The sequence below is a fragment of the Aedes albopictus genome, chromosome 2, assembly GCF_035046485.1.
Source record: "Aedes albopictus strain Foshan chromosome 2, AalbF5, whole genome shotgun sequence".
NCBI lineage: Eukaryota > Metazoa > Arthropoda > Insecta > Diptera > Culicidae > Aedes > Aedes albopictus.
This window is the reverse complement of record NC_085137.1, coordinates 207365571-207392961: the sequence shown is the minus strand read 5'-3', so window position 1 is coordinate 207392961 and position 27391 is coordinate 207365571. Positions and strand designations below refer to the sequence as shown.

Genomic DNA, 27391 nt, shown 5'->3' with positions numbered 1-27391 from the left:
ACCAACCCGCAAGCGAGAATTGGTCGACGCGAAGCTGTGGCGGATACATACGCCGAGGTGCTGAGGGCCATTCGAGGCGAAATTAACTGCGGCAGGTACGCAGTTCACCACGAGCAAGCTCCCCAAAGGGAAGGTGAACAAGGCGAGGAGGTCGAACCAATCGACGATAATGCAGGTTTTACAGATAAACCTGAACCACTGGTGAAGCCGCACAACAGTTGCTGTGGCAGTCAGTCTTGGAGTCAAGTACAGACGCCCTACTGTCGGATCCATACCGCATCCTCCCGATAACGGGAACTGGGTATTGGATAATGTCAAGCTAGAGGCGATCTGTACAACCGGTCGTTTTCCGGTCCAGGAAATGATTTGCACGTCGCACGAGGGCTTCGCAATAGCGAAGATCAACGGGGTGTACTACTGCAGTTGTTATGCCGCTCCCAGGTAGACGATAGACCAATTCTCATCTATGCTGGGATCGTTAACAAGCGCAATAGTGGGATTGAGTCCCATGGTCATTGGTGGAAACTTCAACGCCTGGGCGATTGAGAGGGGTAGCCGCTTGACTAACGCGAGAGGCTGGGCCTTACTCGAAGCTATTGCTAGACCGAACGTGGATGTCGCGAACGTAGGCGACAAAAAAAAACCTACAGTAGGAGTGGTGCAGAGTCCATCATTGATATGTCCTTCTTTAGCTCGGGTCTAAACCCTAGCTTGGACTGGAGGGTCGACGATGGATACACGCATAGTGACCATCTGGCGATTCGATACAAAATGGAACACGGAGGAAGACGGCCACAGCCGAAGGTCATCGGCCGTCATCGGGGATGGCTGACCTCGTGATTCGATAAGCCGGCATTTGTGGAGCGATTGCACAGCGCAACATTTTTTTGTCTCAAGAGCAAACTTATGTGTCTCCGAAGGATTTTGGGCCGCTGAATCCGAATCCGGGCTCAGATTTGCTCTAACACGTCACAATTTTGAGCTATACCTCAATTTATAGGGCAAAATTTGCGATTTTGGGCTTTTTTGACAGCAAGCCATTAAGCAAGGAAATTTTTTTTAAGCAATCATAAGGTTAATTGGTCAATTAACATCTAAATTAACGACTCATGCAAAATATTTTGTTTTACCTAATCAAATTTGATAGATTTTAGCATTTTATGTTAGTATGAAAACTTGCATGCAACTTTTGGAGGGTGACTTGTATGGGAAATATCGTACCTAACATAAATCGCTTAAAACTATCAAATTTGATTAGGTAAAACAAAATATTTTGCATAAGTCGTTAATTTAGATGTTAATTGACCAATTAACCTTTTGATTGCTTAAAAAAATATTTCCATGCTTAATGGATTGCTGTCAAAAAAGCCCAAAATCGCATATTTTGCCCCATAAATTGAGGTATAGCTCAAAATTGTGACGTGTTAGAGCAAATCTGAGCCCGGATTCGGATTCAGCGGCTCAAAATCCTTCGGAGACACTTAAGTTTGCTCTTGAGACAGACAAAAAGTAAATTTTTGTTACGCTGTGTTGTTTATGGAGGGTGCCCAAGCAACACACATGGTTGCAAAGCAATGACGGCAGCGTATGTAAGGGTTGCACAGAAGCTACTGTGACTTACTGCGCAACCCTTACATACGCTGCCGTCACTGTTTTGTAATCATGTGTGTTGTTTGGTAACACCGACGATCTATCCAGCGATGATCTAGTCGGAACCCTAAGCCGTGCATGTGACGCCGCTATGCCAAGGCGATCCCTACCCAGAAATGGACGCAAACCGGTGTACTGGTGGTGTCCAGAAATCGCAGAACTCCGCGCATCATGTTTAAGAGCTAGAAGGAGGATGCAAAGGGCTCGCATCGATGAGGATAGAATTGAACGAAGTAAGGCCTACAGGGCGGCTAAACTGGCACTGAATAAAGAGATTAAGGCACGTAAGCGGTCGTGCTTCGAAAATCTTTGCCAGGCACCCAACACGAACCCATGGGGTGATGCCTACAGATTAGTCATGCCCAAAACGAAGGGCGTGTCAGCACCCCCAGAACGCTCCCCAGAGATGCTGCAGAAGATCGTGGAAACGCTGTTCCCGCGCCACGATACAAGACCATGAGCCCTCGTTCCCTATGGCCAAACCGGCCATAGCGAGGTAGCCCCGGTAACGAACGACGAACTCATTGCAATAGTGAAGTCGCTGTTGAACAAGTTGAACAAGGCTCCGAGTGCAGACGGTATCCCAACATTAGCCATCAAGACGGCCATCGAAACTAGTCCTGACATGTTCAGAATGGCTATGCAGATGTGCCTAGACACCTAGACAGAGGCACTTTCCAGAGAGGTGGAAAAAGCAAAGATTGGTTCTACTGCCCGAACCCGGGAAGCCACCTGGCGACCCGTCGGCATACAGACTTATCTGCCTGCTGGACACCGCCGGAAAATTGTTGGAACGGACCATTCTGTCGAGGCTGATGTTCTATACCGAGAAACCCGATGACTCTGGTCTCTCGAATAAGCAGTTCGGCTTCCGGAAAGGTCAATCGAAGGTGGACGCTTTAGGGCTGTAACCTAAACGGCCAAGATAGCGCTTCAAAAGAAGCAAACAGGAATCCGTAATTGCGCGGTCGTCACGCTGGACGTAAAGCATGCGTTCAACAGCGTCAGCTGGGCCGCTATCGAGTGCGCCATACACCGCCTAGGAGTCCCGATTAGCCTATGCCGGATACTGGAGAGCTACTTTCAGAATAGGGTGCTAATCTATGACACCGAGGAAGGCAACAGGATGTTGTAGCTCATCGCGGGGGTACCTCAGGGCAAGGTCTTTGGAAGACATAGGTTGTCTGACTTCCGGTATTGACCTGGTGGCCATCTTGGATTTCCTATGAAGTAGGATTGTAGGTGAAGGAGGATTTTAGGTGTGGGTGAAATTCCTAATAAAGGAGCTTTTGCCGTTAAAGTGCCCTGCCTACCTGCTTCACCGGAAAGCTCCTCCACCGGGTAATCCTACCCCAGTCCCCTCATCCACCACCTCCCTCCCTCCTTCTGCTCCTTCCGCAAAGAAGCTCCTCCACCGGGAAGCTTCGCCTCCGGCAGCGTTGTCATACGAGGGCGAGTTCGATATGGTCCCTCTAGAAGACTGCAGCAGACTAAGCTGCAGAACAATAAAGGCAGCCATCAATGACGCAGCCGAGAGCACCTTCAGGCACGTGGAAAGGAGTCCACGAAACGAATGGTTCGACAAGGAACGCAGAGCGATGTTGGAGGAGAATAACGCAGCACGAATGGTAATGCTGCATTAAGGAGCCCGGCAAAACGTGGAACGTTACAATGCCGTTCCAATGAAACATGGAAATTCTACGAGAAGATCAACACAGTCCGCAACAGCTTCGTGCCCCGAGCCGTCCTTATCCCAAGACGGGGGCCTCTTGACGGATGGACGTGAGGTGATCGAAAGGTGGAAGCAGCACTTTGACGAGCATCATCGACTTCCAAGCGGCATACGACAGTATCGACCGCACAGAGCTATGGAAAATAATGGACGAAAATGGCTTTCCTGGAGAGCTGACTAGACGGTGGTAGAACTGTACACCCGCCTAAAACGCGAAGCAGCAAAGGTCGAAAGTAGTAATGTCATGATAGACGGGGGATACCTTCGGGGTGGTGGAGGAGTTCGTCTACCTTGAATTCGTACTAACGGCTGACAACAATACTAGGCGTGAAATACAAAGGCTCATCATCAGTGGAAGTTTTGCCTTACTACGGGCTCTAGAAGAAACTGCGATCAAAAAAGGTTCACCCGACACCAAATGTACCATGTAGGTATAGGACGCTACGGATATGAGGCTTGAGTTATGCTTGCAAGAACTTGGAGTGTTCGAACGACGAGTGCTAAGGACGATCTTTGGCGGTGTGCAGGAGAACGTTGTGTGGTTGCGAAGGTTATACCACGAGCTCTCTGCACCCTACGGTGAACCTACATCCAGAAGGTGGCAAATGCCGAAAGGATTGGGATCCCAAACGGTGTTATCTTTCGAAACCTGCCAAACAGATTACTTTCCCATGGAGCATTTTGCATTTGAATATCGTTTTATACAAAAATATTCGATACCGATTCAAGTATTGACGTTGCTATGGTTGATTAATCAGATTTTGTGGGAAAATATGATCACACAACGACAATCGCATTTCGGTTTGAGCAGCTGATCAAATTATTTTCCAATCCTATGGTTCAGTCATCAAATATCTCGAACAGACATTATTAAATCGTCACAATTACCGAATGACAATTATGTCGCCTTGATGGGGTGTTGAAAATGACGAATGAATAACGACTCGCCTGGCACCCTGGTCGGTTGTCGTTTATGGATGACTACATTCAGCTCTTACGCTAGAAACGTATGAATCCATCAAAACCAAACCGTGATGAAAGCTGCCATTTTCCGGGACCAATTAAAGCTTCACAGTTTCCATCGCATGGCTCAATGATGGTTGGCTCCATCCCGTCTGTCGTGCGGTTTTTTCCCACTTCCATACAGCAGCATACCGGGCTTTACGGTGCAACGACATCCAAACGAATCGTCGTCGTACGACGGACAACGATAGCAGACGCAACAAGTTATTGCCATTGCACACCAAATCAACCACAAAATGTGAATTATCGAACAGCCGGAATTGGTAAATATGTGCTCCAGTCATATTTGCATACCAAACCCAGTTGTTGTCACTCACACGCCTTCCATTTACCTCACGCGGAATGGTATTATAAGGTCTGTAACCGTTAAAATCTGGGCGCACGAAAACGACTGTGCATTCTTTAGGGAATCAATTGGCGGGATGCAATTACTCAAAAAAAAGGTTTCAAATTACATTCGTATTCAATGATAGAACAACTTGCATAAATGCCCAAAAATTCCATTGCATAAATAGGCTCAGTGTACCAGTTATGGCTATAGTACCTCGAATTCGCCATAGTTGATTTTCAACCTTTAAAGATACAAATCAACAAGAAAAATTTCGTGAACAATAGACCACGATCACAAAAGATGATTGCAATCATTCAAACTTCACAATTTGCTCAAACTATGGTAGAAATAAATCATTTTCCTTAACTTTTCGGCCTCCTTGCACCCTATTTCGCCATAGTGTACCAGTTATGACAAATCCTATAAGGAATGCATGTAAATAGTGCGAAGTGAAACCCAAATTAACAAATGTGTCCATAACTGGTACAGAGTTCCTATCATTGGCACACGCCGTAATAAATACTAAAAGTAGTTTTGGCTCCGGCTTTATATTTTTCCTGCAAAGTATGAAAACTAATCAATCATTTGACTTATTGTTTACATTCGTCGGTCTTCTTCTTATTTTTGTAGAAATAGTTTTTCTTAGGTGGTGCGATAACTGGTACAGGCACCCTAACAGTTTGTTTATCCGGATTATAACGATCCAATCACACCCTCCACAAGGCAACACCCTGGAAGCTCCACAGGGCAACAGAAGAACGATCGATTCATCAATTTGCATCGTATCAATATGTAAATTAGTCAGCGTGCCAATTTTTCGGTTTTATAGCTCCGTTTTACATCTTCGAGTTGGGTGGCTGCCGCTGGGTGCGACGCAACCACAACTTGTACCACGTTTACCGTTTTCTTTCCCTCGCCATATTATCCCTTTCGGCGTGGAACCCCGGAAGCAAAGAATTTAAGAACTTACCGACCACATGAAGATAACCGAATTGGGTCTTGGCCGTAACCGTATTGATTTGGCACATGTATCGGCCCTTGTCCTCCTCCTGGACGTTGGAAATGTGCAGAAACCAGGTTTTGTGCTTGTCGTGCTTATCGTGCGTCACGCTGATCCGGGGATTCCGGGTGATGACGTGGTTGTGCACGGTCAGGATGGCCGACTGCTCGAAGTGCATCCATGCGACCTGGAAGAGAAGAAGGAAAACAACATGTGTAATAGTATGGGAAATTTAACAACTTGAATTACTTAATAACAAAAATTCCAAATGTGAGATTTTCTTGAAGATTTTCCGTAGATTTGTAGAGTACTACAAAGAATTTCTTATTTAGATCTATTTAGATTATTGGGATTTCTTATTCTCATGAAATGAGGCAGACAAAGTTCTTAAAGTTATGTTTTATAATGCTCCAGTTCTGCACCTCCTCTGATCGATTTCCTCCCGACAAGCTCGACACGAGCCAATATTTGCTTGGAAAATTGGTGCCGTCGTCGTCGGCCCAATCGTTTCCACTAAGCCCCATCTCGGTATCAATCCGCATACACTGACTGGGCTGCTTGTCGTTGGAGGACAATATGCTAATCGAATGTAAACATGACCTTCTTCAACCCTGATTGCGGTAACAGAACAAAGTATACCAGCAGCCACCGATGATGGCGCCAACTTGCGTCAGTTTATATCGACATAAACCATCAAATACGGCAAACGATCAAATAACAACCCATAAATTTTCCCTGCGCTTTCTGTACCTTTAAGAATCAACTGAAGAAAGTTTGATTTGTATACCATAGGCGTTTGATGTCTTCGGCAAAGTTGTGCAAAATGCAATTTTGAACAACTTTGTCAAAGACGTTATAATGCTAAATCTCATGCTTTACGAGATATATTGCGTTGTATGTGCATGACCCCTAGAAGTCATATATTTCAACATAACTTTTTAACGGGATGTTTTACATTTTTTTCGAATTCAAATTTTAATTTTGCGCGATGACTATGGTCACACCTAACATTTCCCCCCTTTAGTTGAGATAGTACGGCTCGAACCAAGGTGTTTTTAAGAAAGGTGTTAGCGTATAAGCAGTAAGTGGATGCGGGGAGTGCGGTACACTGCGAGGAGATGGAGATGACAGCCGGCCAGTTTGTGTATGCTGCAAAACGCTACAGAAGCGTTGCTGCGCCGCATCGGCTACAACATTCTCAACACGGATAACCAGCGCTTGAAATTGAGTGAATATGAAGAAAACGACCTGTTATCAGCGCCAGCAATTACTAGGGTAACCTGGTGTAATACACACCCCCGGGGCAAAACGCCCTCACGCTATTTCATTATATTTGAGAAGTTCCATTCGATGCAAGCAAACTAGACGTTAAACTGACCCGGACAAGCCCAAGAACGCAAAGAATATTCGAATGAAAAGCGTGGAAAACGATGATTTTCCACATTTGGAAAGATTGTCTAATTTGAAGCGCACACAATTTAAGCAATTGCGCGCTGATTATATGGAATCAAGCTATTAACTACCATCCGCCTCCTACTCCTTCCATTTGCTGCCGTAAACAGTAAGATGGAGTCGCTTGATATTTCTTAAGAATTCAAAGCGGAAAATGCCAGAGGTCGTATTGCCCCACCTCAAGGTGCGTTTTGCCCTCAACAGTTTTTCAGCACCCAAAACGTAACACTTTTTTAAATTGTTAATTTGATTCGGTAAAATTGATATCACGCGGACCAAAAGTTGGCATCTCTTAGTCAAATAGATAAACTAACTTTCAAAACGCAAGACACCCAGACACCCTCCACTTTGTCATCTTATGCAACATCTTATACGATCACTGGTTGACTGGGTATCTACAGGGTGCGTGCGATATTTTTGCACTAAATCATATCGTAATCACGTTTCAAAAATAATTCGACAATAGATCTATACTAAATGATTTTTTCGCGAACAATTGTGATTATTTCAATGATTTAGGAAGAAAAAAGTGGTCCTAATATCGATAAGCTTTTTTGAACGATCCTGAGAACCGCTGCCTACTTAATCGATTTTGATGAAAATTTTATGGTATAAGCTACATATAATGTAGCATTACTGGTCAAAAAATCAGCTGTTTTGGTGTACGCAGTCTCAAGTTATGAAACAAAAATGTGTGACCAAATTTTGACCGTATCACCCTTTAGAATATTTTTTTGTACGAGGTGCTCCAATGGTATCATCGTTATGTGCGCCGTTCAAAAAATATCCCATGAATTTAAAAAAAGAGGTTTCTAGAAGACGAAAATGCGAACAACTTGAGTATAAATATATGGATCAGCTGCATACTATCTGCATTTTCTCGGCTGTCAAGAACGCTATGAAGCTGATTTTTTCAGTGTAGTTGGGGGATTCCATAGGCTTGTTACCTACAAAAAACTACATCGCTGGAATGGAAGATAGCGGAGAAATAACTGGAAGAAGTCGGAAATTCTAATTAGAGCAATGGTATTCTACTAGGGCTGCTCAAACATTTATGAGAAAATTTGAGCTCAATTGATAAGGTCTTAGGTATCGCTCGACTAGTCTGAAGTTTATATGGTAAAACTGGTACAAATATGTGCAGGAATGGCATAGTTTTAGTTTTCTGTCACTAGATGGCACTGGAAGCGTTCAATAACCCTTTTGTTTAGTATTATTATAGGGAATTCTATGCGGAACATCTTTGTTGAAGACCGCTAAGTGATCCGATGCTTGCTAAAAAAAGTTGTACCCTAGACTTAGTGTATCGAAAAAACAACCAGTTTTTATTGATGCTATTCGATAATGTGTTAAAATCACCACGTCAAAATTATTAAAATTATAATTTTTGAAGCATATCTGTATCATTACGTCTCGTGTATCATTATCGGGCTTTTACACATTACATTTTACTGATTTCGTCTTATTTACACATCAAATAGTAGAACCCGAAATGTTATTGGGCGCGCTAGTGTAAAACATAGTGTTAGCGCGGCGAATGCAGCTGGCTACCCTATACATATTTATTGATAAGAAAGGAATTGAGATGAAAGGAGAACCAGAAGATTGCGAGTTAGCTAGTCGAGCGTACAGCAAAAGTGCTTGAAGCGTTTACATTAGGCTTTGAAATTTATTATAAATGGTTAGAAACCAATTGTGTAGTGCGGATGAATCACTGAAGATTGTAAATATTAAAACTATTGTAAAATTATGAATTCAATTAAATAAAGTATTTCTAGTTTAAGCTGATCACCACAAACAAGTCTTTGGTCTGCTCCAGTGAAGAGAATTGTCAGACAAAAAAGGCACAAAACAAGCAACAAAAAAGGTACGACGATTAGTCTTTATCCCTACTGGTGACAGATAATGACATGATCTCGAATTTTTTTGTTGCAGACAAAACGGAAGCTGAATTTGTTGCGTACTTTTCAACTCGTGAATAATCAATTATTACTAACCCAAAGTCGAAACTGTTTGATGATAGAGCTTCAACAGAGTTGCAGTGTTTACCGACTCGAAGTTACCGTTCGAAAATCGCAATGCAAGGCTTAAAAATCTCTAAACTCCTGGTGTACGATGTATATCCCATTATTTTCAAGTTGGGACAAACTTATGTCGCATGGGTTGTTTTGTCGCAACAAATACAGGTTGCGACATTGTCATTATTGTTGCGCGATGGTTGAATTTTGATTCACTGGTCTGCTCTAAAAATCAGTGTCAGCACCGCAACATTCTTAAAAATCTTCAACTTTCAATCGCCGTTGCTGTAAGCTGAAGAAATGAAACATAAGAAGCAGAAAAACAGTTTTCCGAAAGATCATGTACTTGCTTCGGAAATACCGTCAACCGAAATGATAAAGATTCAATTGGATCACATACAGAGGGAACATGCAATCAAGATGAAGGCTATATCGGACCGTGAAGCTGCGGAATTGGATTTCGAACGAAAGCGATACTGGTTGCTACGCTTACAAGTGAAGGGCGATAAAGGGTCCAGTGATGCGTTGGATCAAAATCTTCCCGACGAAGAATGTGAATCCCAAGATGAAGTGAGCAGTCAAGATGATATTCCGTCTTCATTCGAATACACTTCGTCGGTGAGCAACGTACCTCGCAAACGAACCACAGGTACCGGTAAGGTACTCACACACCAACAAATATGTGCGCGCCAAGTGATATCATCAGATCTACCAATCTTTTCGGGCGATCCAGAAGATTGGCCTGTTTTTTACAGCCAGTATAAAAATACTACGTTGGCTTGTGGATATAGTGATGCAGAGAATTTGGTGAGACTCCAGAGAAGTATTAAGGGGAAAGCTTTGGAATATGTGCGGAGTCGGTTACTTTTACCAGAATTAGTGCCAAAAGTCATTAGAACATTGGAAATGTTATACGGCAGACCGACAGTGTTAATCAACTCATTGATTAGCAAGGTTCAGTCCATTCCGGTGCCAGAGATGGAGCGCTTAGAAACAATTATAGATTATGGGATGGCCATTCAAAATCTCTATGACCATCTCACTGCGTTGGGTCGAACCGCGCATCTACAAAATCCTACTTTGCTACAGGAGCTGGAAGCCAAATTACCTAGTCAAATGCAACTGGAATGGATACGGTATAGAAGAGAGCATGGATCATCAACACTGAAAGCTTTGCATGAATTCATGAACGAGGTGATGGAGACAGCATGTGAGGTAACTTTCGTGGGGCGGGAGCCGCAGAACCGTCGAACACGTAGCGGTGGATACATCTCTGGTGAAATTGCAACAACAGATTCGGAGACGGAGAACAATAGCTACTGTGTCGTGTGTCGAGCACCAAATCATTGCGTGAGGGTTTGCAATGTATTTAAATCGTATGAAGTTTGTCATCGCTGGAGATTGGTGGGGCAGTTAAAACTGTGTAGATGCTGTCTCAATCGTCACGCAGGTCGGGCTTGTCAGAGAGCCTACGAGTGTGGAATGGATAGATGCCAATTGCTACATCACCCATTGTTACATCAAAATCATTTAGATCGAGCTTGATAGGGTAACCAGAAAGATGCACTTTAGGAAATTAATAGTAAAACTTCATTAAACATGTAGATTTACGGGGGTGGGAATGTTAGCGCGGCGAATGCAGCTGGCTACCCTATACATATTTATTGATAAGAAAGGAATTGAGATGAAAGGAGAATCAGAAGATTGCGAGTTAGCTAGTCGAGCGTACAGCAAAAGCGCTTGAAGCGTTTACATTAGGCTTTGAAATTTATTATAAAAGGTTAGAAACCAATTGTGTAGTGCGGATGAATCACTGAAGATTGTAAGTATTAAAACTATTGTAAAATTATGAATTCAATTGAATAAAGTATTTCTAGTTTAAGCTGATCACCACAAACAAGTCTTTGGTCTGCTCCAAAAATCAGTGTCAGCACCGCAACACATAGGATCTGAAAATATTTTCTCATACCACCACATTTTTGATAATTAATGGTTTTATATTTTTCACAGTTCACTAGAAATATGTTGCATTTGATGATGTGGGATTTATATTTTTTATTGCAACCCTTTGATGAAATATTCCTGTTTGAAGGTTAGTGCAAAATTACCGCACGCACCCTGTATGTATATTAATGAGTTTGAAGTCCCTTTGATGCAACAAAACTCGAGAACGGCTGAACCGATCAGGATGACTCTTACATGGTTTGATTCGTATTCATGGTGACTGTGTTTATAAGTAAATAAGTTACAAATATAAACTAAAAAAAATAAAAAAATTTTGAAAGTACTGATTTTTTATGACCGGGGAACACGTCTAGATCTCCCGATAGAACATTTCGATCTTCGCCTCATATGAAAGAGGGCATCCTTAGCTTTGATGGGTGACTTAGCGATACTGATTTTTTTTTCGATAATATTTTTTGCCACAGACACCGCGCAGTTTGGATCGCAAGCGCATAAATGAATGGTGAAGAATGCTTTTACATGTAATGTATACATTTTTAGTGTATGGGGCACGTTCGATGTAGTACTAGATTTGTAGTAATGAGCTGAATTTTAGTATGGTGAAAAGGTCAATTCTCCGTTTCTGCAATAAAATGGTATATTATGATTCCTTGCCTAATTTGATGCTGTTTGAGAAAAACCGCTGGTTACGACTTCCGTAAAGCCGATTACTCTGTTCTGCATGCTGCGTTTCTCTCTCGAGATTGGAGACTTTTCTTCACGATCGACAACGTCAAGGATGCGGTGGACTATTTCACCTATGTCGTCAGCGATATAGTTGCCTGTCATGTTCCTCTGGCCAGACCTCCTCAAAAGCCAAAATGGTCAAATCAACGATTACGGTCACTGAAGCGTCGTCGTTCTGGTGCACTGCGTCGGTATTGCAATTGGCGATCGCAGTATCTGAAACAGCTGTTCAACACCGCTAGCAGGGAGTATAGAGTTTACAACAAGGTCCTGTACACACAGTATATCTACCGCACCCAGCGCAATCTACGCCATAATCCGAAGCAGTTCTGTAACTTCATCAAATCCAAACAAAACGAAGACGGACTTCCTACTTCAATGCACCTTGGAGAGCTAAAAGCCAACTCGATTGCTGAAAAGTGCGATCTTTTTGCCACTCAATTCAAAGCGACCTTCAGCAGTTCCGCCGCGTCATCTGCTCAAGTTGCGACCGCCACTCGTGACACTCCCCGTGATGTGATGGATTTCAACACATTTCGGATTGATGCAGGAGATGTTTCAAGAGCGATTCGTAAACTGAAGTTTTCATACTCTGCTGGCCCAGATGGTATCCCGTCAGTTTTATTGAAACGTTGCTGTTCAGCGGTTCTTGAACCGCTGGCAAGGCTCTTCGACCTCTCGTTACAATGTCAGCAGTTTCCATCAAACTGGACACATTCATTTCTGTTTCCAATTCACAAGAAAAGGAGACAAACGTGATGTCAGCAATTACCGCGGAATAACCTCCCTATCAGTCTGCTCCAAGGTATTCGAAATCATAGTAAATGATGCACTTTTTACCTGTTGCCAGCATTATATTTCAAGTGATCAACATGGTTTCTTCCCGAGACGATCTGTCACCACCAATCTGTCTCAGTTCACTTCAACGTGTTTGCAAGCAATGGATGCTGGAAAGCAGGTAGAGGCTATCTATTTGGACATAAAAGCCGCCTTTGACAGAGTTGACCACGCCATACTTCTGAAGAAACTAGAGAAAATTGGAGTGCCTGGCCATTTTGTCGAGTGGTTCAGATCCTATTTGACTGGCCGATCGCTTAGTGTTAAAATCGGATCCCTTCAATCTACGCCCTTCAATAACGTGTCCGGTAGACATGTTCACATTTCAGAAAATGTCTCGAATCCCACCGGTCAAGTAAGTATCATGATTCTCATGCTAAAATGAACTTCTGGTGAAATTTTCAGCTTGATTGATAAAGATTTCGATGTGCTTCAAATCGATTTGGTAATTTCGGGCTATTCATCTTTAAAAAGTCATAGCTATTGAACGTAAAGACATACAACAATGATTATAGCTCGATCAAATCTTATTATATACTTACTTGACCGGTGGGATTCGAGACATTTTCTAAAATGTGAACATGTCTAGTCCGGTGTACCTCAAGGCAGTAATCTCGGCCCTTTATTGGTTTTGCTGTTTGCTGTTTTGATGCGACGTTGATATTACCGCCAGGAGTAAAGTTCTTCTATGCGGATGATGCTAAGCTGTACATCGACGTTACGTGCATCAACGACTGCATTGAGCTTCAAATGATTTTATCCCGATTTGAGAAATGGTGCACGGCTAACAGACTTACTCTCAGTGTAGAAAAATGCCAGGTTATCACATTCAGTCGGAAGCAGAAGCCAATAACGTTTGATTATTCGCTTGCAGGTATATCTCTTGACCGAGTACAGCAAGTTCGTGACTTAGGTGTTATCCTCGATCATGGTCTAACGTTCCGTTCTCATTACGACGCGATTATCTCTAGAGCGAACCGACAATTCGGATTTATAATGAAGATTGCCAACGAATTCGAAGATCCTCACTGCTTGAAATCACTCTACTGCTCATTGGTGCGCTCAATACTGGAGTTTTCCGTTGTTGTTTGGTGTTTCTTCCAGAACACCTGGACAGCGCGCATTGAAAATGTAGGGGAACAAAGCCCAAAATGTCAAGATGGGGTAAAATAGCCCAACTCATAAAATCATTCCTGAATGGGACTTGATCATTACTATAGGTGAATGGTGTCAAGATATGTTTGCATCGAACATTCTTCTAGAAGCTAGGCCACCAAACCCACGAAAAATCTTTTGATTTCCCAATGAAAATTGGTAACTTCCGGTTTTTCGTGCTTACAATTAAGGTTTTCTGGTGATTTTTATTACCAGCCAAGTGTTTCCAACGAGATTGAGGCTCCCATGGAGACGCATGGTTGTTGATGTCCACGCTTTCCATGTTAGGGGTCATTGAAATATTACGATCATCGTTTTGCGGGGAGGGAGGTAACACTCCATTTATTCAGTATACGAAAAAAGCGCAACAGGAGTCGGAAATGCCCGAAAACTGATGGACGTAATTTTTGAATGTTTTTATGAAGTGGCATCCCGAGCAAAGTCCAACAACAAAATTACAGCAAATCGAAAACATGATTTGTATTCAGCAACAAATTGATATCACATTTTGATATCATTTTATCTTTACTTAATTTGATTTCAAATTTTGTTTTCGGATTGCTGTCATTTTGAATTAATGTAAATATTTAGTGTTACAATAGTTTTTAAGTCTTTTAGTAAACTATGTGAAGTAATTCCAGGGATATATCGTTAGTGCAATTGTATTATTGCATTTAAGATTTGATATCAACCGAAAAACTCTCCATTAACGATTTTTCATTTATCTTGCGCTGATAACAAAAACAGTTATCAATTTGCTATCATCGATAGCAGGAATGGTTTTTAATTTGCTGTCACAGGAACATTTTTCTGCTCTCATTTTTGATGTTTTAACCGTTAAAACGACCAAAACGACATCAATCTGAGTTATCAAAATTTGCAATATCACAACATCAAAATTAGTTTTCAATTTGCTATCAGGCTTTGCTCGGGATCTTACCCCATGGCAGATGGTCGTTTTGCACCACCTCCGTTTTACGAATCAGTTTTTGAAATCGCTAAAAATCGATGAAAATGCAATAGTTTAGTGAATAGTTTTGCTGAAGTATCGAGCAAATATTGTCTAGTTGTTGTTACCACTTTGAGAGCCTAACAAATGAGGCTAATTATCATTGAAAACGATGAAAGTTTGAAAAATGGCATTTTACCCCACTTGACCCTACAAAAGAAGTTCGTGCGTTTTGCCCTGCGGAATCAACCTTAGCGCAAGGATCAACGTTAGACTCCCTATGCCGACCGCTGCCAGCTTCTTGGGATTGACACTTTAGAAACGAGACGCCATACCGCACAGGCTATGTATGAATATTGCAAAGATCCTGAAGGGTAGCATCGATTCATCGGCACTCCTATCACAGATTAATTTGTACGCTCCTGCAAGATCGCTTCGAAGACGAGACATTTTGCGGCTGGATCGGCGAAACAGTCGAAATTACGGACAACACGATTCTGTACGGTTCATGTCGTCTACTTTCAACGTAGTTGCTTATCTGTTTGATTTCAATGTTTCCTTGATTTCCATGCAGCAACGCTTCATAATGTACTTTCAAAACCTAAACCAAGTGAACCATCAGCTTTAAGTTACATGTTAAGTTTTAATTTTGACGATTGTTGTTTTTCCTCTTTTGCTTTGTAATTTGGTTTTATCTATGTGTGTGTGTGTGTGTGTGTGTGTGTGTGTGTGTGTGTGTGTGTGTGTGTTTTTTTTTTTACTTCATTAAGACATAGTCAGATAAAGATTGGTATTAAATAAATAAATTAAATAAAACTTTGGATAACTATGTTGTTTATCCCTTTCGTGACGGAGCGCAAAAAATTGAAATCTCCATATAAATGGCTCAACTTTGGCTCTCCAGAACTCTAAGATTTCCCAACAAAACAATAGTTATTTTACCTCATTTGAAAGAATCACTCTTTATCTTTCGATTTCTTGCTAGACAAACTGGAAATAAAAATTATACGACAGACAAAACTTTTTCATGTTTTACGGTTTTTGTCCACTTTTTGTGAACCTTGTTGTGATAAATCTCACAGGCAACGTAAACAAAAGTTTGTTTACACACAAACGAGTATAAGTAATGGCTGAATTATTGAAACAGTTTACATCACTTAAAACAAAGTCTAAACAGATGAAAAAAATATGCAAAACCGCTATCGCTCAACAGCACAATTGTGCTGGTTCGTCACGAAAGGGTTATGTTGCAAAAAATGGAGAAAACAACAACACTGTTGCCCAAAGTTTTGCTCAAACAGCATCAAATTAGGCAAGGATTCATAATACACACACTTTTTGCACCATTTCATTGCAGAAACGGAGAATTGACCTTCTCACCATACAAAAATTCTGCTCATTACTACAAATCTAGTACTTCACCGATCTTTCCTATTGTTGTTGAAATGCTAGATTAGCAAATAAAATAATAAACATTTTTTGAAAACAGAATTCAGAAAGTATCAAAAGCCAGATGGATACCATGAACATGGCATATTGCACGAATGTCACACTCAAAACAGATTCGCGGGCTCGGCAAAATCGCGCACAGCCGTCTGCTCAGCAAAATCTTTATCTGGTATCTCAGCAAAAAGTGACGATTGTTAGCTGATTCTCAGCAAAACGATTGCCGACTATCAGCAATGAACTGTCAAAATTGCCGAGATCCCGGCAAAATGATTGTTTGCTGATTGCTTGGCTGTGCGAATCTCGGCAAAAGTTTGAAAAAATGCTGATATCCCGGCAATCTGAATTAAGTGTGTAGGACAACAACCCTGCAAAATTGTTGATCTTTATTGGTTCGGTTGGCGCAAGAAAGCTAGGAACGCAGCGAGCAAGATGAGTGGACCAGCTGAAACTTGATCTGGTGAGCATCGGGTGTGATCGAGGATAAAGAACGGTAGCCGTAAACCGAGAATTGTGGCTATTATGGTTGGTTATGATATGTTATCCTAAATGTGATGTTGTGCAAAAAAATATATGTATGTCTTCTTCTGTCATTTTGAAACAAATTGCCAAAATTTCGCTTGAAATAGACAAGCGCATCGTTTCCGTTTCTAAGCATCGAAAGTCGAATACCGAGCTTCCGAACTGCGAAACATGAAATTCATTAAACGTCATAAATCAGCTCCGAGAGAAACCGAACCAAGTGTGTGAATGGACACCGAATCATTGCCAAATATGCACTTCCACAGCAGCGCAGCAAGCTCGCTCATTCAACATCCGGAATGGGGCTGAAATTTGAAATTGAAACAAAGCTGTTTATGGCGCTTGCCATCCGAATATTGTCCTCCCGGGAGAAACATTCCTGTCGCATTGCCCCAAGCCTCAGTTATTGGTGGACGTTGTGTTAACGCTTCGCATTGGTCCCATTGGCGGCTTCCAATGCAAGCTGCAAGACACACACTTTCAGCCATACCCATACACGGCTGATCTGATGCTTTCGCTTAATGCTTGTTTTATTAAAATTACACCACTTAATGGGGACCAAATGGCCCATATGCTCGGATGAATGTGATCCCCTCCTGGCCGTCCATCGGCTATGGCACCATCAAGGACCAACGACAACGATGGCCGAATTCGGCACAACCCGATTGCAGGCAGCATAGAACGAGAGTATGGATCGTCCGTTGGCTCCACCGCACCGCAGACATGATGAAATTCAATTTGAAAAGTTTGTTCACCGGTCGAAGGTTGAGCGAAATGTTCAGTCTGGGTTACAGTTACGGTGATACGGATCGTAATAATTTTAAACTTATTGATTTAGAAATTGTCTTTGGAGATTCCGAGTTTATCAAGATTTATGTATACAACATGCCACAATCGATGTAATATTGTGTATAAATTAAAGATAAGAAACTTTTCAGTAGTTGTACTGGGCATGCAAGGAAAATAACAGAAGTCACATTTACAGAGCTTATCGGATTTGCTTAAGATTAATGAGAAAAGCATAACGGCCTTCAAAACAAAAAGCAAAAAGTAGGGTAGGTAATCATGATTTGAACCAAATTGCGGCTTTCTGAAGCAGCGGGACATTTGACCGATTTTTTCACCCATATGGAAATAATTTACCACGGTAAGATCTCAGGCATATGAAAGCCTCGGGTATTAGCTTTTCGTAAAGTGGTAAAAAGTTATTTGCACCAAATTTCTTTGAAAAAGTTCAATTATTTGTCAATAAAGATTTTAATCTTGATTTGATTCATCATTACCATAATATGAACCAATTTAAACTGATGTATTTTGTATGTTAAAAGTAAAATAAAATTTAGTAAGTTACAGAATGACACACATTAAACGCCTAAAATAAGGCAATTTCTTAAAAAAATTGTCTTACTTTCACAAAAGATACTATTGGCAAACTAAACTTATTTGTTAACATTAATTTTAACACAAAACTATATTCAATAAGCCTTCCATGAATTAATAAAAGTATTTTGTGAGTCATCTAATAAACACTGCGTTGATGGGTGGCGATTTTTTTTTAAATTCAGGCTTTTTACCGAGTTTAAGTACACAAACAAAAAAGGTGATATTATAATATTAAATTTGACGCAACTGGCATAAAAACCTAATTCAAGCCTAACTTTACCAAACACCGTATGTAACATAGGTAAACAAAAAAGAGTTAAAAGGCGTGATGCCCATAGTGATCAACTACCCCTCAGATTACGATATTTCGATTTAAATTTCATAAAAGTAAGAAATTTTGCCAGAAAACCTTTCGGGTATTTCCGCAAGTATTCCTTCAGAGATTTCTCCTTATCTGTATTCCTTTAATAATTCTGCTAGAGATTGGCCCAATAATTCCATCAGAAATTATTCTACGTATTTCTCTAGGAATTTCTTCCAGGTAGGCTTTCAGATAATTTTACCTTTATTCCTTAAAATTCCAAGAATTCTTTGGATTTTTTTTTTCAGGGATTTCAATAAAAATTCTTCCACGAAATTATTAAGATAGCTCTCCTGGGATTTCTTCAGGAATTCCTTCTGTGATTCTTTTATTGTATTCTATTGGGAATTCCTTCTGAAATTCTTTCAGGAACCCCTCCAAGAACAAATCCAGGACTTCCACCAGGAACTGCTTAGGGCTTCCTTTAGGAAATCCTCTTGGGATAGCTTCCTTGATTCCACCTAGGGTGTCTTTAAGAATTTCTCCAGGAATTCCTCCTGGTATTCCTTCAGGATCTGCAACAGGGATTTCTCCAGGAGTTTTTTTTCTCGAACTCTTATGGATTTCTCCATGAATCCCTTCTGCGATTTCTTCAGAATTTTCTCCTAGATATCCTTTTAAGATTTCTTCAGAAACATCTTCTGGGATTCTCTCAGAAATTCATCCTATGATTTCTTAGGATATTCTTCCGAGGATTCCACCAGGGATTCTTTAGGGATTCCTTCAGAAGCTCCCTCAGGGATTTGTTCCGAAATTAATCTAGCAATTCTTTCAGTAATTCATTCAGTGATTCCTCCAAAAAATCCTCCAGAGATTCCTTCAGAACTTTCTCCAAGAATTCCTCCAGAAATTTATGCAGAAACTCCTACAGGAATACCTACAGGAATTTCTCCATGCAATCCTCCATGTATTCCTCCAAGAGCCCCTCCAAAAGTTCCTTCAAGAGGTCCTTCAGGAATTCCTCCTGATATTTCTCCAAGAATTTCTCCAAAAATTTCTCCAGGAATTCCTCAAGGATTTATCTAGGGACTCCTCCAGGGATTATTGCTTAAAATCTTCTAGGCGTTCCACCTGGATTTTATTAGAAATTTATCCAGGAATTTCTTCTGGAACTCTTTCAGAATTTCATTTTGGACTTCCTTCAGAAATACATACGGCAATTTCTCCAGGATTCCTTCAAAAGTTTCCTCAAGAATTTTCTTCGATAATTACCCATGAATTTCTTCAAGGATTCTTCCAAAATTTCCTCCAAAGATTCCTCCAGTAATTTCTTTGGGAATTTCTATAGTAATTTATTAAGGAATACCTACAGCAATTCGTTCAAGATTTTTTTCAGTAACTCTTCCAAGGATTTCTTCAGAACTTCTTGCAGGAACTTCAAGGATTCTTCTAGGAATTTATCCAGGACATTCTCCTCCAGGGATTCCTCTAGGGATTTCAGTGACTCTTCCACAAATTATTTCAAAGATTCTTCAGAGAATTGCTCTAGGGATCCACAAGAATTCCTCCGAGGACATCTCCTGGAATTCCTCCACTGATTCTTTCAAGAATTCCTCCAGGAATTTCTCAAGGAATTTCTTCAGAAGTTTTTCCAACGATTCCTACCTTTCGGAATCTCTTCAAAAGTTTGATCGGGGTTCCGTGAGTAATTTCAAAAATCCTTCCAGCATCTTTTCCAGAGATGCACCTAAGATTTTCTTCAGGATTACCTGAATTTTTTTTATTACTTTAATGATTCCTCCAAGAACTCCTCCAGCGATTCGTATCCTATTTTTTCAAGATAATTTAAGAGGAATGCATGCAGGAGCCAGGAAGTTCTCCAAGCAAACAGCCTGGAAATTTTCAATTGATTTTTTTTTATCCAAGAAACCCTTCAAGATATTTCCATTGTATTTTTAGGAACTTTTCCAGAAATAGCTCTAGGAGTTTTTCCAGGGATGTTTTTAGCGTGTTCCTTTAGAAAGTCTTCCAGAGATTCTTCCAAAAATTTGTCACGAGATTCTTTCATGAATTCCCCCGGAATGCCACAAGTTTAATTTATTTAGTTAACATCAAATTCATGATAATACTGAATGCCACAAGTGTTTCCTCCAATGAATGTTTAGGAACTTGTCCTAGGGTTCCTTTAGGAATTTGACCACGGGTCTCCTTCCGAATTTTGAGTAAGTATTTCTCCGAAAATTTCTCTTGAATTTTTTTTCAAGAAGCTGCCTTTAAATTTTCCAGGGATTCCTTCAGAAATCCCTCCAGCAATTTCTTCAAGAGTTTACTCAGGGATGCCATCAGGAATTCTTACAGCAAGGGATTCTTCCAAGCAAAACACATTTTGCGACAGTGCAGGTTTCGGTTGTACAGAAGTCACTGTGACTTACTTAAAAAAAAGTACTTACATGCTAGTAGCACTTTCAGGCATGCCTGAATGGAATGCATTTCTCCAGGAAATCCTTCTGGAATTCACCCAGGGATACCTCCGGAATTCTTCTAGGAAATGCACCAGGAATTCCGCTGCTAAGAATTCTTTCTTAAATTCCTACAGACATGTCTTTATAGTTTGAAAGGTTTTATGAAAATGCCTTCAAGAATTTTTCCAAGGATCTAAGACGCTCCAAGATGAGCATATGCAGTATATAAGAATACAAAACTGTGTTTATAAGGGAAATTCTGGGAAGTATATACTCGGAAAAATACAACTGAAGGTTTTTTCTTAGTGGAATAGAGATCCAGGACATTCCAAAATTGCTAATTGGCATAGACAAACTAAATGAAATTTCACTTAAAGAACTTCTGTTAGACATGCACACTTAAAAAATCTCAATTTTGATGGTGACACAATTGAAGAAAATGACACAATAATTCGTGACATAAACAAAAATATCACATATTTTTAAGTCTTCGGGTACGTAAACGCAAAGAAAATCATTGTCGGATCAATATTAGACATGTTTGACGTGGTTTTAAGCGTTGGCCAGCAACATTCTAACATGAGACTTACTTTTCAGTTTCATGTGCCAAAAATTTACATGACCAATAACGCAATCCAACCGCGTTCATGTTTGTTGACAATGAAACGTCAAACGCCATCAGATTGTGGTCCAATATTTTCTGAGTTGTGTTTTTAACCTGTGACAACCTTCAAATTGCGTTTATTATCCGAAAATCCTGCATCAACGAGAAAGGACGACCGCTTGCGGAGTGAACTATTTGAGATACGATTCTCATGGATGCGTTTGGTGATGGCTGAGAAATGCACTATGAATATGTCTACGCTGAGGAGGAGGAGGTTGTCCGGATCCTGAAATTTGCTAGTGAAAAACCGTTTTTTTAACGAATATTGTATATCTAAAACGATGAAAACCCGTGTGAAAACAAATAAAGAGTGTTCAAATGGTATTTCAATGTAGTTTTAACTTCATTCATATCGAGAAAAACCAGGAGAGTAGAGCTCTGAAAGATGAAGGATTGAGGTTAGGTTAATGACAAAAGACGCTTGCTGTAAAATTACAAGTCCGCTGGAATCAGCATCGTGTAAAAATAAAATCAAACTTAATTTTGTGTCATTCTACTCGCTGCTATATGTCGGCGTTAAATGACACAAAATTACATGGGTTTTTCGAAGTGTGTGGATACACTAAAACCACTCTTTTTATGCATGTTATTTTTGTGCACTTTTAATTTATGCACATTTTTTATGTCCGGCATAAAAAGAGGGAAAGCTTCTTAGAACCAATATTGTGCATTAGAATATTCAATAATGACTGGAACTATTGCAACGGCGGCCATGGGGTGTTTACAGAGGAAAGCAAAGAAAGGTTACAGGTTCGTTTTTGGGTGTTTCCGAAGGTCTCAGAGCATTTTAGGCTGTTTTCAGAGGCGTTACGGAGGCGTTTTTAGGGTTTTTGGTTTAGGACGATTTTTTGAGGCATTTCAGGATGTTTCAGCCCATTTTCGGCGTGATTCAGAGGCGTTACGGAGGAGTTTTCGGGGTGTTCGGAGCTTGTCAGGTGCGTTACATGGGGTCCGAGGGGGGTTAAGGGGGAATTTGGAGGCATTTCAAGACGTTTCAGAACATTTTCGGCGGGATGCAGAGGCCTTACTTAAGCGTTACGAGGTGTTTTCGTGGGGTTCAGAGCCTCTCAGGTTCGTTACATGGGGTCCGAGGGGGTTTAAGGGGGATTTTTTGGGCATTTCAGGACGTTGCAGAGCATTTTCTGTGGAATTAAGGGCGTTACGAAAGCGTTACGCAGGAGTTTTCGGGGGTTTGGGGCCTCTCAGGTACGTTACATGGGGCTCGAGGGGTTCTAAGGGGATTTTGGAGGCATTTCAGGACGTTTCAGAGCCTTTTCGCTGGGATTCAAAGGCGTTACGGAAGCGTTACGGAGGAGTTTTCAGGGGGTTCGGAGCTTCTCAGGTGCGTTACATGGGGTCTGAAGGGGTTTGATGGTTTGACATTTTCACCCATTTAGAGAAAAATGAGTCAAATTTACTATACTGCATAAATATTACTAAATGTGTTTTTCCTTTAATCCAAATAGGCTCTAATATATCTTTTTATAGATATCTTATGAACAGAAGTAGAAAATCTTTGGATATCAAAAATTAAAAATTATGACATTGATGAAAAAAATGCATTTTTTTGAAAAAGATCCAAAAAGTGACAATCCATCATAACTTTTTACAACGTTTAAAAAGTACCCATGTTTTAAATGATTTTTAAGCATTAATATATTGTAGATAAAAGTTCAAAATTTCATTCAATACGGTTCACTGGTCTCCGAGATATGGCAGCTCAAAAATTAGTAGTATAAAAAATAGTGTTTTACCCTTGGTTTTACCAGAACGGGTGTAACTTCGCTAACTTCGATTAACCAATCGAGCTCAAATTTGTACCAATGATGCACATATAATAGGTTGACAAACAGTCAAAATTTGAGAATATTTGATGCACTCTATGAAAAGTTACAGCATGTTGAACTTTTTTATGAGAGAAAAAAAGTTGCCTATCCCAAACATTTTGGCCATCCCCTGTATGTAGAGTAGCGTGGGACACAAAAAGACATTTTACTCCTGTACACTTTTTGAGTTCCATTTTGGTCCCATATCAACTGTGCAAAATTTCAGATCGATCGGAGAAACTATATTTTAGCGCCAGCCATTTTAAGTTTTCATACGATTAGTATGGGGAAAATCACGTTTTCAAAGAAAAATCGCCACAGGCTGCCCCTTAACCCCTGAAAATAAATCGACGAATGATTTCTGTTGGAAATTTTACGAGGAACCAACCCTCCGAAGACCGCAAAGCGATCTGAATGGCATGCGAACGCTGTTTAACGTGTGAGGAATAACAATAAATAATAAAATCTCGTTATTTTATCGATCGGGTGAGGCCTAATAACTTTTTCCACGAACGTCGCACCGGTTTGCTGTCTTCGGAGGTCTGATTCCTAGTGAAGTTTTCTACAGAAATCATTCGTCGACTTATTTTTAGGGATCTAGGGGTGACTCCTTGCGATTTTTCTTTGCAGGAGTAAAATTTCCCCTTAGTAAATCGTATGAAAAACTAAGAATGACGGGCGCTAAAATATAGTTTTTTTTCCGATCGATCTGAAATTTTGCGCAGTTGATATGGCACCAAAGTGGAACACAAAAAGTATACAGCAACTTGAGTTTTTCCATTTTTTGTATTTTCCCATATATACCGTGTACCAGGCTAAGAGACTCTTCGACACACCCACCTAGTTTCGACGACCCCGACCTCCGTTTAGGCTCCCGTTCTTCCTCATTCAGGACAATATGCTAACATCCAACGACGATGATGATGATGACGACGACGACGACGACGACGACGACGACACCAAAACCGACCGCAGCACAGTCACTTCCCTTTTGCAGTAAAAGAACCAAAATAAACTGAAAGCGTTTGTTTACATAATTTCAAATGAGTTTAATTTTTAGCTCTCATATTAATTATATTGCTGGTGCTGCTTCTGCTGCTGCCTGCCGCCATTGTTACCATTGTGGGCCATCCCTGTTGTAGTCCCTGGCTGGCTCATGAGAGGGAGGTCGGACGAAAATGGTGGATGCGGGACAGATTACACTTAACGACGTGGAACTTTTCCGAGCTATTGTCAGTGCTGTTGGCTTTTGATGGCGGTTTTTTCGACGCGCATTTGCGGTCGAGGTCTGCGGTGGAGAGATTTTACGTCGGTGTTTTATGACAGTTTGAGGGGATGTTGAGGGGTGAAGGCAAGGATGTGGAGGGGAGGTCGTTGATGGGGCCTGGCGAACAAACGACACATTGTGCTGAAGCTGATTTCTTTTAACGATTGTTTACAAAGGTTTTGCACTGTCATTCAGGTGTGAAAGGTCGCCTTCGGTAGCCGGTGCTAATGCGGGAACAGAGAGTATGACTTGGTTTAAACTTTTGGGCTGGCTACAAAAGATATAACAGTTTTGTATTGCTATAGATAAGATGATTTTAAATTCATTTATTGGCTGTTTGCAAAGAAAACCACTAGAGACATCTAGGATGAAAGGAAAAATAACGTTATAGTTAACACTGGGACGAACGTCCCCGTATTTTCCGTATGGGAAATGAAAATTCTTTTCAAAAAACCCTATTGAAATTTTTATAATTTGGCAAAAATACGGAAAATTTATTTGGAAAATAAAATTTAATCGTACGATTGAAATACAGTTTGTATGCTTAAAATGCTACTTGGGATGTCTCAATTCTGCATCACCATCTGCAAATAGGGGAAATTGTGTATTTTCGGCAGTTTTGTTCTCTTCGTCATGGGGGTTTTTTTGAAAGCTGTTGAACTCAAAGTTGACCTCAAATCCTTCCCAGCCAAGCTGAATTATATGCCCAAGTTTCAAGAAATTTGGCCGGCAAAAAAACCCCATGACGAAGAGAACAAACCTGCCGATAATACCCATCGTCACCCTAGTTTATATGAACCGAAGTTTTTTTTTTTTTGTATCCTGTTTCTACTGGATGTGAAAAAACAGCGTACAGTATTGCTGTGCTCTAAAACTAGGCGATCAGCTAACTTTTCAAGACGTACACCCTTGTAAAAAAGTACAACACCACCAAAAAACCTCTCGTATTGTAAACAGCGCGAGCGCGGTGCAGTTACAACTGTATGATGGCGCGCGTCCTGGAAGGTTAAGGTAATAAGCTTCTCTCCATCAAACTGCCACACTTCAAAATGCAGACACATCGATTTAAATTCATATCTGGATCAACATTCTCAATCCACAAACGATTGGCACCAATTATTCAAACCATTCAGGGCAATTGACGTTATGGGAAGCAATCACTGACTGTTGCCTCCTCGCCCATTTACAAGCCGCAAGAAATCAACACAAAACGCTTAACGCCACATTCGGACGGCTATTGCATCAACCAACCCCCGGAAAAACAAACACGGAGGTATCTCCTCGCATATCTCCTCGAGCGATCTCGGTTCGGTCGAATCAAAAACCGTAGTAGCTGAAAATGCGCAGTCTGTGTGCTATGGACCAAAAATGAAAATTTTGTGTTTTCTTTGTCTTAAAATAATCACTACCGCTTTTACTGCTGCTCTACGCATAATTGTCCCATCTTATGCCCACATCCACTTTCGCTCCCAAATTTCTGTCGCAATCGACTTTTGATGGCTTCAACGAAGGAGCTCCACGTTGAAGATCCAGTTATCAGGCCGCCATGCATGAATTATATACCGCAGGCATCTATCGATGCAGACCTGAAGCCGTTGAGTGTTCTCCGCTCCGCTGATACACACTGAAACTAATTTTGACCCCGGGAGTTCCATGCGCCGTCCCAGACGGGGACGGGCCAAAGCCCCAAGCGGCTGGTCTAGAGCCAGCGGCCGCTTCCGGGGTGGGCACTCAAGGCCTCTTTCGCCTCCCGGGTCCCAGGGCGTATGAGAAGGGGGAGCTTTCGGTGTGGCGGACCTAATATACAAAAGTAGTTACCTGATAGACGTTTATTCAGCGGCTTGGCGGAATGGCACACAACGGGTCGGTCTCTGTGGCTCACCGGCTGGTGTAGGAGGGTTGCACCGGTGGCGGATTGGTGATGGTGCACTGGACAGCGTGGAGCGACGGCCGTCTCTGCGAGCGGCGGGCACGAGGGTCCAGCGGACCGGGGGATTCAAACGAAGTTCGGTCCAGTTGCGGTCACGTGGCGGGACAGCTGGTGCCCCCGCGGCGTAGCGCAAGGCGTGCGCGACGGCGAGGCGGGACGTTCGGCGGAGATACCGGCCCACCGGCTGGATAGCGGACCTTATGGAGCGGGCTTCTCAGCGATGAACCAGATAAACGTGTGGCACAACGGAGTTTTGGATGGCGTAGCGGGACCTCCGGCGGCAGAACGATTCTCTCGGCAAAATGGCCGGTCTTCGGGTGACAAATGGGCTTCCAAGTGACGCTGCTGCCCTGCCGGTGATAACCGAGCCCTCCGAGGGAGATTCGGGCCTTACGGTGACAAAACTGGCCCTCCGGTGGCAAGCCGGGCCTTCCGGCGGCGAATCGGGATTGAGAATGGTGTCGCCGGACTTAGAGACGGCCCAGCGAGCGTTCTGGCTTCACGGCGGTTCGAACGGGCCTTCCGGAGAGGTAACAGGCTTTCTTGGAGCGGACGAAAGCAATGATAGGCTCACAACACTCGAATACTATCGGCTTGGCCGACACTTAATCACTTTTGGCAAATTTTTATCCCACACGTGGGTATGTCTTTTCGAACTGCAATACACCTTTGTGGTCTGATAATCGGTAGACGACTGATCCCGCTGGCCACAGTGATCTCGCGCAGGCCCCTTTTCATCCTCATTCTCCCAT

General features: G+C 41.7%; 1 protein-coding gene across 1 annotated transcript in view; it reads right to left on the bottom strand.

Moving 5' to 3' along the window:
• The window catches only part of LOC115265005 (neurotrimin), a 370539-nt gene that overhangs the window by 68601 nt on the left and 274547 nt on the right, over nt 1-27391 (bottom strand). The window contains exon 3 of the mRNA XM_062851040.1: nt 5707-5923. Coding sequence (XP_062707024.1) covers nt 5707-5923 — 217 coding nt within the window. The remainder of the gene's footprint in view (nt 1-5706; nt 5924-27391) is intronic.